The 18,312-nt window shown below is 36.0% G+C and overlaps 1 protein-coding gene across 5 annotated transcripts in view; it reads right to left on the reverse strand.

Moving 5' to 3' along the window:
* Positions 1–17,456, reverse strand: part of LOC131160190 (protein HESO1-like) — an 85,150-nt gene extending 67,694 nt beyond the window's left edge. For 2 of the 5 annotated variants that reach the window (XM_058115594.1, XM_058115591.1), the window contains exons 1-3: positions 17,296–17,431; positions 16,172–16,200; positions 16,026–16,066 (exon numbers count right to left, since the gene is read on the reverse strand). In XM_058115594.1, coding sequence (XP_057971577.1) covers positions 16,026–16,056 — 31 coding nt within the window. In that variant the 5' untranslated portion in view covers positions 16,057–16,066; positions 16,172–16,200; positions 17,296–17,431. Of the gene's footprint in view, positions 1–16,025; positions 16,067–16,171; positions 16,201–17,295 lie in introns of all 5 variants that reach the window. The other 3 variants (XM_058115592.1, XM_058115593.1, XM_058115595.1) reach the window with 3 other exon arrangements.
* Positions 17,457–18,312: the final 856 nt, after the last annotated feature.

The following is an 18,312-nucleotide window of genomic DNA, read 5'->3' on the forward strand; positions in this document are numbered from 1 at the left end:
TGGCCTTGATTGCTACATCTCTGGGTTTGGACCCTTTTCAACAACTTCTGAATTTGGTCCCTTTCTTTTACCACACTGCCTTAGCTTTCTTCTGCCTGAATAAATTAGACCTCTGAAATGCCGCCCCAGCAGCACCCAAACCTATCGGCCCCACAAAAGACCCCCCAGCATGAATGAGTTCTTTCCTTGTGTCCCCACCCCCAACATGCCAAGGGAAAACTAGCCATTCAAGCAAGATATACCATGATCTAATCATTCCACCTCTAGCAACCCCAAGCAGAAAACCCCTAGCTCCGGCCACCACCCTGCCACTCTCCTCAGCCACAGACGTATATTGGTATAAAAGGAAAACTAGCCATTCAAGCAAGATATACCATGATCTAACCATTCCACCTCTATCAAGTATCAAGTTAAACTAGTTTCTATGAAACAATAACACTTGTTATGTGACTCAAAATTAAAGCACTAAGTCTAAGAGTTCAAGATACACTAAAAAGTAAGATAAGGACACATGGAAAATTTTAAAGAATTGAAAATTCATGTTTATGGTGTAAGTTTATATGTTTAACAATTAAAAACTCATGTGTATGCTTTCTTTAAAAACAATAAGGAGAGGAAACAAGAAAAAATTGATAAAAAATTGAGCTTTATGGTGTTTAAGAGAATGAATCAATGAAAAACAATAAAAGTTTGAACTTTATGGTGTTTAATAAGAAAAGTCATTTTTAATGCATGGGCTTGCTCTAATAACTAAAAAAAGAAGAGAAAAGTAAATAAAAAACACAAACAAAACTTACTAAAATATAGAAACTAATGAAAATCAAAACTTTAAATCTAGAAGAGTGGAAAGGGCAACGTGCCACTGCCAACCAAAAGCTCACCCACCTAGTTGACTTTGGTGTTCTTCTCAAGATAAGTTTCCTTCTCTAACTCTAGTTTTCTTCTAATCTAATCTAATGGCAGAAATGAGAGGTGTAAAATGAGAAGGCCAACAAACTTCTTTCTTCCCTCTTGAAGGATAAAACTCATGTAAATAGCAAATGGAAGGCCTCCATGAAAAAAGAAAAAATTTTAAAAATCTTCAGTTGGGTTTTAGAGGAGTTGCATCCAAATTTTACATTTCTTTTGATTTAATTTGATTCCCTGATTCACTAGGTGAATTGTACAATCCACCTCAATTCACTGCCTTCTACGAACCGGGTAGGATCAGTAGATACAAAGTTGACAAAGGATTGTACTGGTTTTGAACTCTAATAGAAGAATAATAGACAAGTGAACGAGAATTTTTCCAGCATCATTTTTCTTTTGCTGTATTTCTTGCTGGCTCACTTGTTATGAGTGGATTTCTCTTCCAAGGTTGATTTCTTTGATTTCTTCTTCTTTCCTTTTACCACCAAAAGTGTAGCATCGTAAATCCCCAGTCATCTTGCTGTCCAGAATTTCCTGCTTCCTGCTCCAGTCTTTCTTGGGATAAATCTCAATTAAATCTAGCTAGTTGAGTTCTAGGTCCTCCAACTTTCAACACTAATCACAAAGCGTAAAATCCATTATTTTTTGTACCGCCACCTAAGCCATGTAAGCAGATATTTCCCTAACATGTTCTGCATCAGTTTGGTATCAGAGCTGTGGTTGAAACCATGCCTACAAAGAGTGGAGAAACCTGCTTAGGGTGACTGACTAGTACACAGAGATAAGATCCTTCTCAAGCTTGGAAATAGACTAAGATTCAATTGACAAACAGTTTTGGTTGTCACCAGTGCAAAGTAATAATGGAATACTGAAAATGAAAAGGATAATGAAGAAAGCAATGGTGGAAACTAGGAGAGACAGCAAAAGGTGTAGCTGAGATTTAAGCTGCAGGGGAAAAGTTCCAAGATCATTTTAACAAAATCAAGCAATCTGTGAGAGTTTTATATACATTGCTGGCCTCACAACCTAATAGCTTAATTTTTAGGTAAAGTTGTATGCTGATAAAGGGGTGGTGGGACTTCCTTGCTGGCTTGTTGAAATTATCAGCACCATCTATAGATATTTCCAAACCTCACAGTGGTAGTTGGAGATGCTTTGACTGCGAGTCTTCGAACATTCAGAGAGTTGAGGAGAGGGGAAGGACTAGCGTGTTTTAGAAGATATCATCAAACTCCTATGCCGATGTGACCAGATGAGCTCCAGAAATGAGAATGGAGGCTGGAAAGGAAATAATACACGCCCAACGTGCCAACGGTCCCCTTATGGAATTCGTATGTCATAAAAGTTCTTGCTATTGGCCTTCTTCAAGCATAAGAACTTCCCCTACCATTTTCAAGAACCTTATCCAACCCACTACTTTCAGCCTTTCAGTATATAACTCCACCACGGCATGCTGCACCCCCACTTCATTGGCAGCACTTGACACCCCCATCAACTTCAATACCCACATGAGTTCGTCCTTTTGCAATACAATGAAGAAGACAAGGGTGTACATTCAAAAGTTAAGGTTGAGCAAAAGGTCATCAATGTGGATTGTCATGATTCTACAATGTTTTGGCTCTTCAAATAAGCAAGGAGGTTTGTTTCCTTTGGAAGGAAGAGGAGTTCCTATGGGTTTTGAGATCACTAGGGGTGATTTGTGAGGTGATTCGAAGGGTTAACGTGGAAAACTAAGAGGGGTTTGTTTTCTAAAATAACGAGGAGGTTGGGTCTGTTTGAGATTGCAACTAAATGGGAAGAGAAGATTTTTGTGCCTTGAAAAGGACTTTGTAGGAGGGCAATGCAAAGATATATGGATGCTTGAGGGTAATCAAAGCGCAAGTTGGTGAAATTTCCTTGAAGCTATCAATCGGATATGAACTAGGCATTGAATTCAAAAACCCTAGTTTGCATTGTGCAAGTTGTAGATTATTGAACATAATTCAACAAAAGAAGCAAGGGGATAAGCCCAGTGTGTTCAAAAGGCTCTCGGAAGACTTTCTTTCACTAACACTGTCAGAGCAGCTCTTGTGATGAGAGAAGGATCTCTAGGAGGAGTGAAAGCAGTGATTATAGGGAGATATTTCCTTTCCCACGCACTAGAATTTGCAAGCTGCTCATTACTGTTGCAAATTTTAAATCAGACCATGGGCTTCGAGAATCCGGTGAAGATGGGCTAGTTAGTCATTGGCTCCTTCATAATGGGCCAAGCATAGCGGTAAGTGAGACAAAAGGGCTAAGAAATCTCTTGGATCTACCCACTCCTAGAGGCTGACCAGAGTCCGTCTGAAGTGAATGAAGTGCATTTGAACTTACGAAAAGGCTTGGGCCCTTTTAATAAAGAAAAGTTGGGATGTTTTGGTGGTGAAGACATGGGGGAAGCTACTAAAAGGTCTATATATTAGAGATTAGAAGATGGCACGAAGGGAGATGGACAAGACGAATAGTGCCCAAAAAAGCTTTGCAGCTGAAGGCAGGTTGTTTCTCCACTGATGAAGCTCCTTTGAACAGTTGAGAAAACAATAACACTCCAACCAGCAACTCTCATTCCCCTCTAATTTCTGATTTTTTGGAAGGAACAAAGGGATGTGGAAATTGGAAGCAAAGGGCACTTTAAACAGAAGTGATTATATGCACAGCCTTTTTTGTGATTCTGAGAAGTTTCGATTGAGAGCCAAATTAGATTTGACAAGGAGGATGGCTTGCCTCATCCATCAGAGGGTGGTTTTGAAGAAGAAGCAAAGAATAATTGGGACCAAGCAGAACGAAGATTCCTCAAAAGAAATACAGCAAAGTAGGAGAGAGTGTCCTCATTTGATCTCTTACACTATGTAAGGCAGGGTGTGCAACAGTGAATTCCGTGAATTAACCGGGTTTATTGAAAAATTTCGATTAACCATATCCACTAACTGAACCAAACCAAATTAAAGGGTATGCCTAAACCCTAACCCGACCGAATTTTAGTTCAGTAAATTCAAACCGAAATTATGATACATTTCCAATTTACATATATTTTATATATAATATAAATAAATATATTATATTTATACATAATATAAGTAAATATATCATATTTATATACAATATAAATATATAAATATTTATAACATATATTTACTTGTTTACAAATATATATTTATAACTTATATATTAATGTTTATATATTCCGTGGGTTAACAGAAAAAAATTTTCTTTAACCAAACCGATCACCGAACACAAAAATTTTAAAAAAATTAAACCGACCTAACCAAAATTAAAATTTTAACCAACCTAATCTAACCGAACTTTGGTTCGGTCGGTAACTCAGTTTTCACCAAATACTATTCAACCATAGTGCAAGGGGGTGAAGATGATATTAAGCACAATTCAATATGAGAGTGTTGATTGATAAGGGGTATTTGTCCCCTATGCCTGAGCCTATTCCTAATCTAGTGGACATCTTGATATTTCTTCCGTTGTCAAGAGGGAAACAATGAAAAGATAGATGTGCTAGTGGACTATTGGAGGATCCAAATACTTCTTAAACCTGAAAAAGGTATTTTTCCCTTTCTTGTTCAATCCATTATTTTTTTCGATGCTCAATGCCAAAGGGTGGGCCCTAGTTGGGGTAGCACTTTTGGATTTAACTTGGAAGACGGTGAGAGTGACTACAGAGACCCTCAAAAGATCCTAGATGACCTAGGCTTGAGACTAGTGAGTCCCACAGCTGTTGAGGTGAGGGTGGCTTGACTCTACAATATGAAAGGAAAAAGAAGGTACAAAAAAAGTAAAAAAAAAATCTTGTTTCTTCTATTAATTATAGGGGTGGAAGGGAATCGGTAAGGGATTAAAACATGTTAATAGTATAAAGATTGTTAGCTGGAATGCAAGAGGTTTAGGGGATTATAGGAGGAGCTTGATTAGGGAAGTTTTTCTCCGACACTCGCCCGTAGTCCCCCCCCCCCCTTTTGTCTTGGTAGAAGTGAGAGGTCAGGGTTAGAGTGGATTTCTTTAGGTATGATCTTATAAACCAACTCTTAGGCATAATTGGTTAGTACGAACATTAGGTAATAGTATCAGTGACTTCTGAGAACCTTACGTAACAGTATCAATGGGGCAATATCTTGGAGGTATTCCGATTCACAATCATTACGGCCATTATGGACTGTTACCGGCTGTTAGAGGCCTTGCACTGCCATATCGGCTGAATGACTAAAATAAGTTTTTGTTTGCATTTTCCCCTCTTTTCCCTTTACTGAAATTTAGAAACTCAATTTTAAGTTGGTTTATTTAGTTAATGATTTTTTTTATATTAAAAAAATCATTTTTGGGTTTATTTTCCTTGACATATAGTATGAATTTTTGAAGTAACTACCATTCAAACAAATCCAACTTCTTCTCTCGTTAAATTACATATGTTTGCATTCTAAATTCTTTCCATTTTATTTTCTTTTTTCTTTTTTTCTTACACCTATTTTGGATGCTTAAATGCATTCTATTGTATGCATTTTTTCTTGTTTAACAAATGAACATTCTATATTATATTTTTTCGATAAAAAAAGTTCCATTGAAGACTAAAATAGGTAAAAATATGGCATTCTATATTTTATATTTATGATTTCTTAGTTAGAATTACACTTATAATCAATATACTGAAAAGTAGTAAATACATGCTTCTTCTCACCAATAGCAACTAAAGCAACCAAGATGACATCCAATACTTGTAGCATATGTTATATTTAAAGAGATTAAATTTACTAAAAATCATTTAAAGCATTAGTATATAGGACTCAAGAATCAAAACATGTGAATCTATATGCTCTTAAGTAGTTTGATCATGCTAAAAATGAATTCACAAACATGGTGTATGTTACCCATTACGTAATGTGCATGACGACCACAACCGTACTCTGCAACCCACCGTTACGCAGACCATTACTATTATTTAAAATTGTTGAAGCTTTTGGCCCACAAGCTAATAGCTTAAGCTTTTAGGTAAAGTGGTAATCTAAGGTATCAAAGCTAGCTACAAAGTGGTCCTTGGTTCTAGTCTCGTTGACCACATTTAAATGAAAAATTATTGTCTACCCTAAAATGGTGTTATCTATCATGTGTTTATCTCTCCATATATTATCGAACTGCACGCGTGAGGGAGTCTTAAAGCTTGAAATACATTGTTGGCCCTCAACCTAATAGCTTAAGCTTTGACACAAAGTGATAATCTAACAAAAGTCATGCTCTTAGGAGTTCTTCTTAGGATGAGCTTTATTTTGTTTTTGGTTTTTGCACCCCTTTGTGGATCATGGGTAGTGATTCTTAATGTTGTTAGGTTTTTAGGGGAGAAAAAAGGGATGGGAGGGTTACAGCTAGTGTCTAACATTTTGACATGCTTATAAAGGAATGTGATTTGAGAGATCTCCCCTTAGGTAATGCTAATTTTTCTTGGTTTGCGAGTCAAGACTCAACCTAGGGAAATTGCCACAAGGCTTGATGGGCTTTTGTTTTTTTGTGATTGGGAGGATGAATTTCCCAATCTCAGCCAACTGTGCTCCCTAAACCCACATTTGATCACTTTCTAATCTCGTTGGAATCAAGCAAGATTTCTTGGGGTCCTACTCCCTTTAGGTTCCATAATATATGGCCGGATCATAATTATTTTCTGCCTTCGGCTAGGAATTCTTGGAAAGAGGACATGGAGAGGGGTTGGGAAATGTTTAGGTTCATGAGGAAGCTAAAAGAGAAATCAGAAAGAATTGAATAGGGAGGCTTATGGAGATATAAGATTTAGAAAGGCCAGTATTTTAGGTGAGTTGGATTTATTAGATATAAAGGAAGAAGATGTTAATCTCTTGGAGAGTGAGGAAGTGAAAAGGATATCATTGAAATTTTCAAGGAAATAAGAAGTTGGAGACAAAAAACTAAGTTTAAATGAGGTTAAAGTTGGCAATTATAACTCTAGATTTTTCCATTGCATAGTAAATGAGAAAATTAGAAAGAATTTGACGAGAGAATTGGATGTAGGAAAATGAGAAAGAATTGTATTTCTATAATAAATAATACTTAATGAATTTATTAATTTCATTTTTAAATATTGAGTATGTCTAATGTGATTATTGTATTACATTTATTGCAAATAATACACCACATTCTTGTCATTGATGCATTTTATTTCTAATAATCTAATCCTAAATCTTGCATTATCATTTCTATTAATAGTTTTTCAAATTTCATTCAAGAATTTGATGCTTCGCTACTAATTTCCATCATTTTCAAAATTGAAATTTCCATCAAAAATTTTAATAATTTTGAAGCTTCAAGATTTTCATTTAAATTGATACTTAAGACCTTAGCTGGGTGTATGGCATCCTAATGGCTCTTGGCTCACCAGAAGGCCCATCTAACTACCAAAAAATATACTCAGGTGTATGGGCCAAAGTATTTTAACACATTCTTCCCAGTCACCAAACTTAAATCAGTTTGAGCCTATACCTCTTTAGCCACCACTTGTCATTGGACATTGCATCACTTGGATATGAAAAATGCCTTCCTACATGGTGACCACTTTTTGCTCACAAGGAATGAGCATTAGTGTGTCAACTCAAGAAATTCTTATATCGTCTAAAGGAGTCTCCAAAAACAACATTTGGTCAATTGACTGTCATAATACTTGATTTTGGTCTTTAGCGGTTTTCAATAGATTACTTTATATTCCTTCATCATACTATTGTTGGTAGGATCCTAATTGTTGTGTATGTGGATGATATTCTAATTACTGGTGATGATAATAAAGGTATCCAAAGCTTGAATCATTTTTACAAACTACATTTCATATCAAAGATTTAGGGTTGTTGAAATACTTCTTGAGTATAAATGTGTCCATATTTTGGGGATTTTTTTTGCCACTGAGGAAGTATGTTCTAGAACTTTTAGATAACATTGAGCTACTAGATCCAAACTTGAGACACACATAGATCCTCGCAACAAATTAGCGCCAATTGTGGGTGATTTGTACTAGAGATTGATTGAAAAACTACAATTACCGCTATACCAGTCACATAACTAGATTTATCTTTGACAACAAGTGTTGTGAACTAATTTCTTGATTCCCTCAAAACAACTTAGCATTATTTTTTTGTGTTACTAATTTTCTAGTAGACATGAGTTAGTAAGGGTGTGATGATCATTGTAGCGTACATGGCACACATTATAAATAAAAAGGGAGTCCGATTCATTTTTCTATGTTTGCCAGTTTACTAAACATTCTCAATAGTTATATAATGAATTTTTGGTCCCAAAGATAGCAATCTCCACGTAACAGCCTTTTTAGCCCATTACGAGATTGCTATGGCCACCATAGAATTGTCAATAGCAAGGATTTAAAAGGCGATCCATAAGGTGTGCCTCAAGGCGTTTTGGGCATAAAATGCCTAAGGCAAAAGCATGTTTTTTACACCTCAAAAGCAAAGGCATTTGCCTTTTGGGAGCAGGATCAACTTAATTTAATAATATAAAAAAGTATTCAAAAAATTGAAAAAAAAAAAAAAAAAAACATGCTAGGGCTAAAAAAGCAAACATGTTACCCCCCCTCCCCCAATGAATAAAGACCCTCTCCTCTTTTTGACGAGTTGCAACAGAGCTCCTCTGTTGGATATGTGGCTCATATTAAGTGGAACGCATGCATCGGGAAAGCATGGTGTAGCAAAGAACAAGGAAGTAGGCAGCAGGAAGAAACTGTCGACTGTTTGGTCAACGGTATGATCGACAATTTACCCTCAGGAGATAAACCTCGACAGTTTGCTGAAACTGTCAACAATTTCGTTTAGCACTAAACACGGATTTTGAATTGGGAAGATCAGTAGAGTAGGAGATTTGGAGGATTTTCCTCTGGGACTTACTATAGGAGTATTTTACATAGTTTCTAAGCCTCCTGTACGCATAGGGTTAGCATTTAAACATTATTTTGTAACCCTTGATGTAAGCTTTGACATTTTGATAGTGAAAAAAACAGTCACGTGCTCCCGTGGACGTAGACACATTACCGAACCACGTAAATTCTTGAGTCATGTGATTTTATTGTTTTCCTTTGTTCTCTTTGTGATTAATTGTTTACGTATTGTTCATCGTTGGTTGCTACATTGCAAATTTCGATTTGATTTGTGGTCTCCACTGCACATTGGCATTCAGCACATTGCACAACAAATTGATATCAGAGCTATTGGTTGCAATGGCTAGAATTTCTTCGGCGAAGTTCGATGTTGTTAAGTTCGATGAAATGGAAAATTTCAAACTTTGGCAAAGGAGGGTTAAGGATTTGTTGGTGTAGCAAGGTATGGTGAAAGCATTATACGGAAAAGAGTCGAAAGGCATTGACGACATGAGTTGGAAGGAGTTGGAAGTGAAGGTTGTGGCTACTATTAGGCTTTGTCTGGCCGATGACGTGATATATCACGACATGGACGAGGAATCACCGGCGGCAATTTGACTGAAACTAGAGAGTCAGTACATTTCCAAGTCATTGACAAACAAGTTGTATCTTAAGCAGAAACTTTACGAGCTTAAAATGGCAGAGGGTTCGGATCTGAATGAGTGATCTGAAGCAAGTTGATGTGAAGTTCGAGGAAGAAGACAAGGCGTTAATGCTGCTGAATTCCCTACCTACGTCTCCTACGTATGATGATCTGGTTACGACTCTAACATGGGGAAAAGAAACCTTGGAGTTGGAGGATATCACAAGTGCATTGTTGGGGTTCCATTAGAGGAAGAAGACCAGCGATGAGAGTTCACAAGGTGTAGGGCTTGTAGTGAAAAGTAATCAAATCATGGGAGAAGCAAGTTCCAAAGCGGATTGAGTGGTAATAAATCTCGGTTGCAGTCTGGGAAGAAGAAGGACATAAGGTGATTTAAGTGCAGAAAAAATGGGCACATAAAACTGGAGTGTCCAAAGTAGAAGAAGGGGAAAGCAGAAAATCAAAAGGGTCCGTCAAAATCTGCGAATGTAGTGAAAGAAGGAGACTCGGGAAGCAATGATGGTGACATGCTATCTGTTTCATCGGGTTCAAAACACCTCACGGATTCTTGGATCCTAGATTCAAGATGTTCTTATCACATGACGCCCAACAAAGGCTGGTTCACCACTTACAGGTTGGTAAATTTTGGTTCTGTTCTGATGGGGAATGATACTTCATGCAAAATTGTCGGAATGGGGAATATTAGAATCATGATATATGACGGTGTGGTAAGGACGTCATGTAATGTAAGGCATGTACCGAATCTATGGAAGAATGTGATTTCATTGGGCCCTTTAGATTGTAACGAGTATAGTTACGAGTCTGAAAGTGGGATAATGAATGTGTGTGAAGGCATCTTGATGGTAATGAAGGGATAGAAGTTAGCGAGAAATATCTAAACACTAGTGGGTACCACAGTTGTAGGTGGAGCTGCAGTTGTAGATTCTAAGTCAGATAATAATGTTTTGTGTAAAACAGCCACACACAAGAAGGCAGGTATTCTTAACTACATTTATTCAGATGTTTGGAGACCAATGAGGGTAGCATCACAGGTTGGACATATGTACTTCGTGAGTTTATCACGAAAGGTCTTGGTGTACTTCATGTGACACAAGTCAAAGATGTTTGTCAGGTTTAACTTATAACTGAGGTGAAAAATCAGACCGGGAGAAAGATCCTCAGGTCAGATATTGGAACTAAGTACACTCAAGGAGTTTTGCAAGCAGCATCTCAAGTTGTATGCAAGGCTTGCAAGAAACTTCTTGGTAAAGTCAGTGAGTATGGTATGTTTCTTGATTAGTCGATCGCCAAGGGTATCACTAAATGACAAAGTTGCATGAGAGGTTTGGACAGGTTATGCAGTAGACTACTCTGGTCTGAGAGTGTTTGGAGGTCCAGTCCTGCATGTTTCTAGTGAGGTGAGATCTAAGCTCATTGTAAAGTCTATCCGATACATCTTTCTGGGGTATCAGAAAGGTGGGTTCAAGTTGTGGGATCCAAAGGCAAACAAGGTGGCGATCAGCGGAGACATGCTTTTTGATGATAAAGTCGTTGTACAATGTACTCAGGTAGATGAAGAGAAACAAGTGTCAGAAAAGTGCAGCAGCAATGAGCATGTGATGCAAGTGGAGTTGGAGACTCAAGGCGGAGATGACGTTGTACATAATGTAGAGAGCTCTAACTCAGGAGATTAGCAGTGTCACAATATAAACTACAGCAGAAAGGAAATTGTGATGCAGGTGGAGTTACACATTCAGGGCAGAGATGACATTGTTCATATTGCAGGAAGTTCTAACTCGGGAGATCAGCAGGATCACAATAGGGTTAGCATTTAAACATTATTTTGTAACCCTTGATGTAAGCTTTGACATTTTGATAGTGAAAAAACAGCCCCTTTGATGTAGGACGAGAGAGGGTGACCTAGTCCTACTGATTCAACCCTCGCAAGCAAGTATATACACTCAAACACTTTAAATTAAGAATTCAATTAATCAACATAAACACAATAAGCCAGAGGACATCTCATATGTTTTGGGATTTTGAAAGGATGTATGATGTTGTTCTGAAATAAGTCCCAAGAGTTCTTTCACAAAGGTATTAAGTTAAAATGCGGAAAGATGCTACTTCAATATTTCAAGAATAAAGTCCTATGATTAACACAACAATATTCCCATGGTTGATTTAAAGCTAGCAAGTTACAACATTGCAATCTCTAAATTTAAAGGGCTTATCAAATCTGGACTTTCAGGTTCTCAAGCAATGGCTTACAATATAAAATAATGGTTCATACGAATACTGAGTTTACTAATGAATATGATGGATTACTTGAGATTATCCAACACAATACGGTTAGCATTTAAACATTATTTTGTAACCCTTGATGCAAGCTTTGACATTTTGATAGTGAAAAAACAGCCCCTTGCTCCCGTGGAGGTAGGCACATTGCCGAACCACGTAAATTCTTGTGTCGTGTGATTTTAATGCTTTCTTTTATTCTCTTCTTGATTGATTGTTTACGTATTGTTCATCGTTGGTTGCTGCATTGCATGTTCCGATTCAATTTGTGGTTTCCGCTGCGCATTGGCATTCAGCACTTTGCACAACATCCTCTACCCTCTAGTATCTCTTTGATAACTAGCACTATCATGTAGTTGTTCTCTCACTCACGACTTCCTTTAGATCTTCAACATCACTGCAGATAGTAGCCTTAGACCAACCTCAAATCTTCCCCACATCTACACCTATTCCGAGGCAACCTCTTTCCCTCAACTCTCTCTCTACGCAAGCAACTTCTCTCACTTCAACAAGCCACAATGATTAAGAGATTATGTCCCTATTTATTTCCATTCGCGAGATATTTGAGAGAGAGAACGAGCAAGCGAGCGAAAAAGGAGGGAATGAGAGATCTATACACACAACTTCTCACTTCGACAAGCCACAAGGACTAAGAGATTATCTCTCTTCATTTCCATTCAGGAGCTATATGGAGGAGGGGGAGAGAGAGAGAGAGAGAGAGAGAGAGAGAGAGAGAGGAGAGAGAGAGAGAGAGAGAGAGAGAGAGAGAGAGAGAGAGAGAAAGAGAGAGAGCACAATGAGTCAAAATGAGGTGAATCGAGAGTAAAATGTTTGAGCTCTGATGGGCATGTTGCAGTGGCCTTGTAATTCATGGGTAAGTACTCCCACAACTAGACTCTCTAAGCTATTTTTTGGGTAAAGTTTAAACAACATATACTATTTTAACTAATAAAATTCATACCTAGCAAAAAAAAAAATCTAATAAAATTCATTATATTTTTATTATATATAATTTACGTATATATTTTTTAAATAAAAAATTAAATTCCCAAAAGGCTTACGCCTCAACACCTTGAGGCAATGGTTAAATGCCTCACTTTACACCTTCGCTTTTTAACACAATGGTTAAATGCAACACCCACTCCCTAAAGCATAAAGCTCCCACGCCATCAAGGGCATGGGAAAGGCATGATGCATGCAATCTTACCTCCACACCTACAGAGACTACGTACCTTGATAACTTTTATGGCACAAAATTATTTTTTATTTTCCTAGTTTTTACTATCATTTTCTCTTATTTTCCCTTTCGCAAATCAATCCCAATTAGCTATGTGAAGAGAAGGGGTAGGAGAACACTATAATAAGGGTAACAACAATGTTTTAAAAGATGAAGGCATTAGACAAGGCATTTTAACCAATAATAGGTGATGTGTAAACCCTAAGGCATTGGGCATGTAAGCCTTTGAGAATTTTATTTTTAATAAAAATATGTTTATAAATTTCTTATATTTTAAAAAATAATGAAAAAATTAAGAATTGTTAAATGCAACACCCACTATTGTGCATAAACCACACCATCAGTGGTATGGGAAATGCATGATATATGCACTTACCTCCAACCTTGGAAAGACTATGCCAATGATTAACTTCTGCAACACAATTCTAATTTTTATTACAAATAATTTTCTAAAAAAATAAAATATAATTTATAAACTGCTAGTTGGCATTTTTTTTTTTTTTAAATAATAATAACTTGAACTCATTAAGTAAACCATGCTAAGAGACAACTACAACATCATCAAGTTCAATCATCTCATATTACAACATTCCTTTCATATAAACATGTAATTTTCTAGCCAAATCTAACTTGAGATTCGAACTCCCCAATGTGTAAGCCTCAAGTAAAATGGAGCACAAGGTCAGCCTTCGAACAAATACACAAGCCTTAGTGTGTAATGTGTCAGCCTTTTTCAAAGCCTTAAGGCATTTTAGGCATGCCTTGTCTTGTAGTGAGCCTCAAGGCAAACCACATTGGATACTTTTCATTTTTTTTTTTTCGTATTCACGTTGAGTCCTTATCTTTTTGCTTTAGTGATGGACCAATTGACTAAGAGTATTCAAAAAGAGGTTCCATGGTGTATGTTGTTTGCAGATGATATTGTATTAATTGACGAAACTAGGGATGGAGTAGAGGCTGAGTTAGAATTATGGAGAGAAGCTTTGGAATCTAGAGGCTTTAGAATACGTAGAAATAAAACAGAATATATGAAATGTAACTTTAGTAATGATAGGAGGAATATTGGAGACAAAGTTAAACTTGATGATGAAGAAATAAATAGCACTTGTAGATTTCGATACCTTGGATCTATTATGCAAGCTGAAGGAGAAATTGAAGATGATGTAATGCATAGAGTTAAAGTAGGTTAGGTAAAATGGAGAAGTGCTTCAAGTGTGCTATGTGATCGTAGAATACCCTTAAAATTGAAAGGGAAGTTTTATAGGACAGCTATAAGACCAGCTATGCTATATGGATTGGAATGTTGGGTGACGAAGAAGCATAATATCTAAAAAGTAAAAGTTGCCGAGATGAGGATGCTTAGATGGATGAGTGGTATAATATTGAAAGATAAATCAAGGAATGAACATATTCGTGGTAAGTTAGGTGTAGCTCCTATAGAAGATAAGATAAGGGAGGGATGACTCAGATGGTATGGACACTTGCAACGTAGGCCTTATAGTGCACGTGTGAGGAAGAGTGACTTAAGGGGGCAGTAGAAGGAGTAGGGGTAGACCTAAAATAATTTGGAAGGAGATAGTGAGTAAGGATTTAATATCCTTGAATCTATCAAAAGAAATGGTCCATGGTCGCATAAATTGGCGGAAAAGGATTCATATAGCCGACCCCACTTAGTGGGACTAAGACTTGGTTTTGTTGTTGTTGTTTACGAGAGGCGCAATAATTGACAATTTATTATCAAAATCGTTTGTCAAAAATTTTATTTTATTTTGTTAATATAAGTAATTTCGTATTTATTTTCTATATTGTTCAACTTCAACCTTCTTTTCTTTTCTAATTTTTATCTTGTTCAAGTTGTTAGTAATTTATTTCATAACACTAAATTTTATGATTATCACACTATAATTTTATTGTTTGGTTATAAAACTTTCAAGTATAAATTTGTTAAATTTTTAAAATTGTTAACTAATAAAACAATGGAACTTATTTATAGAACGGTGGCTCACACCACTTGTAAATTGATGTGGTTTAAGGAACTTAGTTTTCCCCCACTTCTTCTAACAAAGCTATATTGCGACAACAAAGGTACAATCCATATAGCTTCAACTCCAAGGCTTCATAAGCAGAAGAAGTAGCATATTAAAGCTGATTGTCATTCTATGCGAGAGAAACCTATTAATGGAGATACTTGCACTCCACACATCTCACTTGAGATGCAACCTACAGACTTATTTATCAAGGGGTTAGTTTCTAGCCGTATTTGGTTTTATATGACAAGCTTGAACTAGTTCATAATTGATATTTTACGGTCCAGCTTGAAGGAGAGTGATATGAATAAGAGATTAAGCAATAAGGGATTATTTTTTTGGTAATTTTCATGATTTATTTAAAAAAAATGTATGCGTGAGAAAAAGAATATACATGCACATATATATATATATATATATATATATATATTGTTCTCTTCGTTTCTCTCTCTCTACCAATACCTACAACAAGAACAAAAAAAAAAAAAAAAAACCAAGGTCGAAGCCAAAATTTCCAGTTATCTAACATAAAGCCTGGATAAAAATTAGAAAATAGACGACTAGGGGAATAATTGGAATGCATGATAGTAACCAACTTATTAAATATGTGTAGGTGCCCAACTATTCAAAAAATATTCACCAAATACAATCAAATCTAGCAAGGTGGCAGTGGCAGCAGCAGCAACTTAAGACCATGGAGTGCATGCAAGACAAAATGCAATTTAAGAATAAGTTAAACAGGAATCTAGATGTTTTTATATACATGCTAGTTCCTATTCTTTGCCGACACTTAAATAATTAGCATCCCCTTGTAAAGATAAGTTTGCATATAAAAATAGCAAGCATCACTGAACAGAAGGTCATTGTAGTGTATAATATCCTTGAATGCTCTTAAATATCCAGCAGCTTACTGCACAACTCCAAGTTATCAGTTCTTAAACCTACAATTCTCCAAAGTAATAATAAAATGTGCATTGAACATTTTGATGAAGAGCAGCAATACAAAATTATACAGTTCTGTCTGCAAATTACTTATATGACTGGTTAAGTTTGGGGTTGTCATTGGTTAACGTCTGAAAAGATAGAAAAATTGTTGTAGGGTTTAGGAGCAGCATGAAATTCAATAAACTAAGCATTACACCACTAATTAGTAAAATAAGATATTTTGAATGACTTACCTGCCTCACCTAATGCCATACTTTGTATCCTACAAAATTCACAAAAAAGTGAAAAAGTCAAGCCCAAGGACAAACAATGCATTGTCCAACCATATATACAAACAGAATATTTTAACAATGTGGAATTAATGTACCCCTATTACCGGTTTTCAGTTCAACTCAGCAAATGCATAATAACAAGATCAGTCAATACTATATTACTATCATGTGTATTTTTCCATGAGCAACATGAATTTGAGAACAAACACATAGATTCATCAAAAGTCATATCCTAATGACAAATTACAACTTTAAAAAGGGCATCATTTATACATATCTAATTCCAAAACCAGTTCCATGATGAAAATCCAAAAACTTAGCACTGTCCAAATGACATTAATCAATAAAAGTAACTCGAAAGGGGAAAAAACAGTAAATTTGAGCTTTGTTAAGAAGTTATGGTTAAAATAGAAAGTATTGAACGTTGATTCTTAAGAAAGGAAACTATGAATAACCCTTCAATTTAACACTGTAGAACCAACTCAAGCAAAAATTCCAAATATAACAAATATAGCTAGTTTGATCGTTTCTAGCAAGCAGCTCAAAAAACAAAACAAAACAAACATTAATCAGCTGCTTTGGAAGAGTAAATTTTAAACATGAAAACGATAATCTGACCCTACATTAGTTGATAAATGTAAATCTAAACTCCAAACAAATCGCCCACACTAGATCAAAGCAACCATCCAGAGCCCCCACGGCTCCAACCACCATCAACTGGGCCACAACAAAAGTCGTGCACTTGCACACTTCGTTAACAATGACATTAATTTATCACTGCTAAAAAAAACTTGCGTCTTGCTCCTTTTCAAATTTTTTTTCTCTTTTTGAGTTTTCTTGCAGTCTTAGGGACCATTTTAAGTCATTTTAATTCAAAAGGCTGCATCAATCTACCGCTCTTCCATTTATCAACATGCAAAGTCTCAAATTACAGGAACGCGATCCACATTTCAGTTCAAAATTCAGATTTTGATGATCTTCGAAACGAGAAGGAGACGTCAGTATTTTCGAAATTTCAGATTGCACCAACACCAATTTTAGCTATTCGAATGGAACTCAGAGAGAGAGAGAGAGAAAGAGTTTACCTTCTAATTTCGACTCTGCTTCTTCTTCCTCTTCTTCAACCCTCGAGGATTGATTTTCTTCTTCCTCCACCATATGAAGGATGTCCTGATGCGCGCATGCGCGCGTTTAACAATGTTGGGTCCTTTTGAAGACTCATTGTGAGCCCCACGTGCGTCCTGCCAAATCTTGAATCATTCCCCATTTTATTTATTTAAAGATTTTAAACATAATTTATATCAGTAAATAAGCCTTTGACATTTTTGTAATTTACATTTATTAAGCTATACTAATAATTTTAACATAGTTTAGTTATTTATAGTCATATATTGTTAACATATATTATTTAATAACAATATTTATATCTATATAGGGTATTAAATTTATTAGTAAAATTTAAACATTTAATATTCAAAAGGGTTGTTTTAATAGGTACAAGATATAAATTTATAACAATTTATATGTTAATTTTATTTTATAGCAATAATATTATGCCAATAGGATGGAGAGAGAGAGAGAGAAGATGAAAAATAGATGGCAAAAAAAAGAATAGGAAGAGGTCACAGTGACATATGGTTACCTACTAGGTTCCTTCACGTGAAGAGTTCGGTAATGCACTTATGTAGAGAGAGAGAGAGAGAGAGATGCGTAGACAAACAAAGAAACAGGGAAAAGAGAGTGTCACGTCATGTGAATGCAAAAAGAGGGTGTCACGTCACATGAATGCCCAACAAGGCTCACTCACCTAAGGTGGAAGGGTTTGGACTTCACATAAAGAGAAAAAATACAATTGATGCAAAAAGAAATAAAGAAAGGAAAAGGACAAAAGAATCCACTTGCCTACCGTCCCTCTTCCCAGAATGTCCTTATCCTCCTCCAAATTTATAAATTTCAATTATCATGAAAGAGATAGCTAAAGTTGTTTAGGACTCATATATCATAGCAAACAAGCTCGTGTTCGTGTCAAGACAACTTAAATATAAAATTAATTTAGAAAAAATAAAATGCAAATATACATTGTACTAATATCCAATCATAAT

This window comes from Malania oleifera, chromosome 7 (genome assembly GCF_029873635.1).
Source record: "Malania oleifera isolate guangnan ecotype guangnan chromosome 7, ASM2987363v1, whole genome shotgun sequence".
NCBI lineage: Eukaryota > Viridiplantae > Streptophyta > Magnoliopsida > Santalales > Ximeniaceae > Malania > Malania oleifera.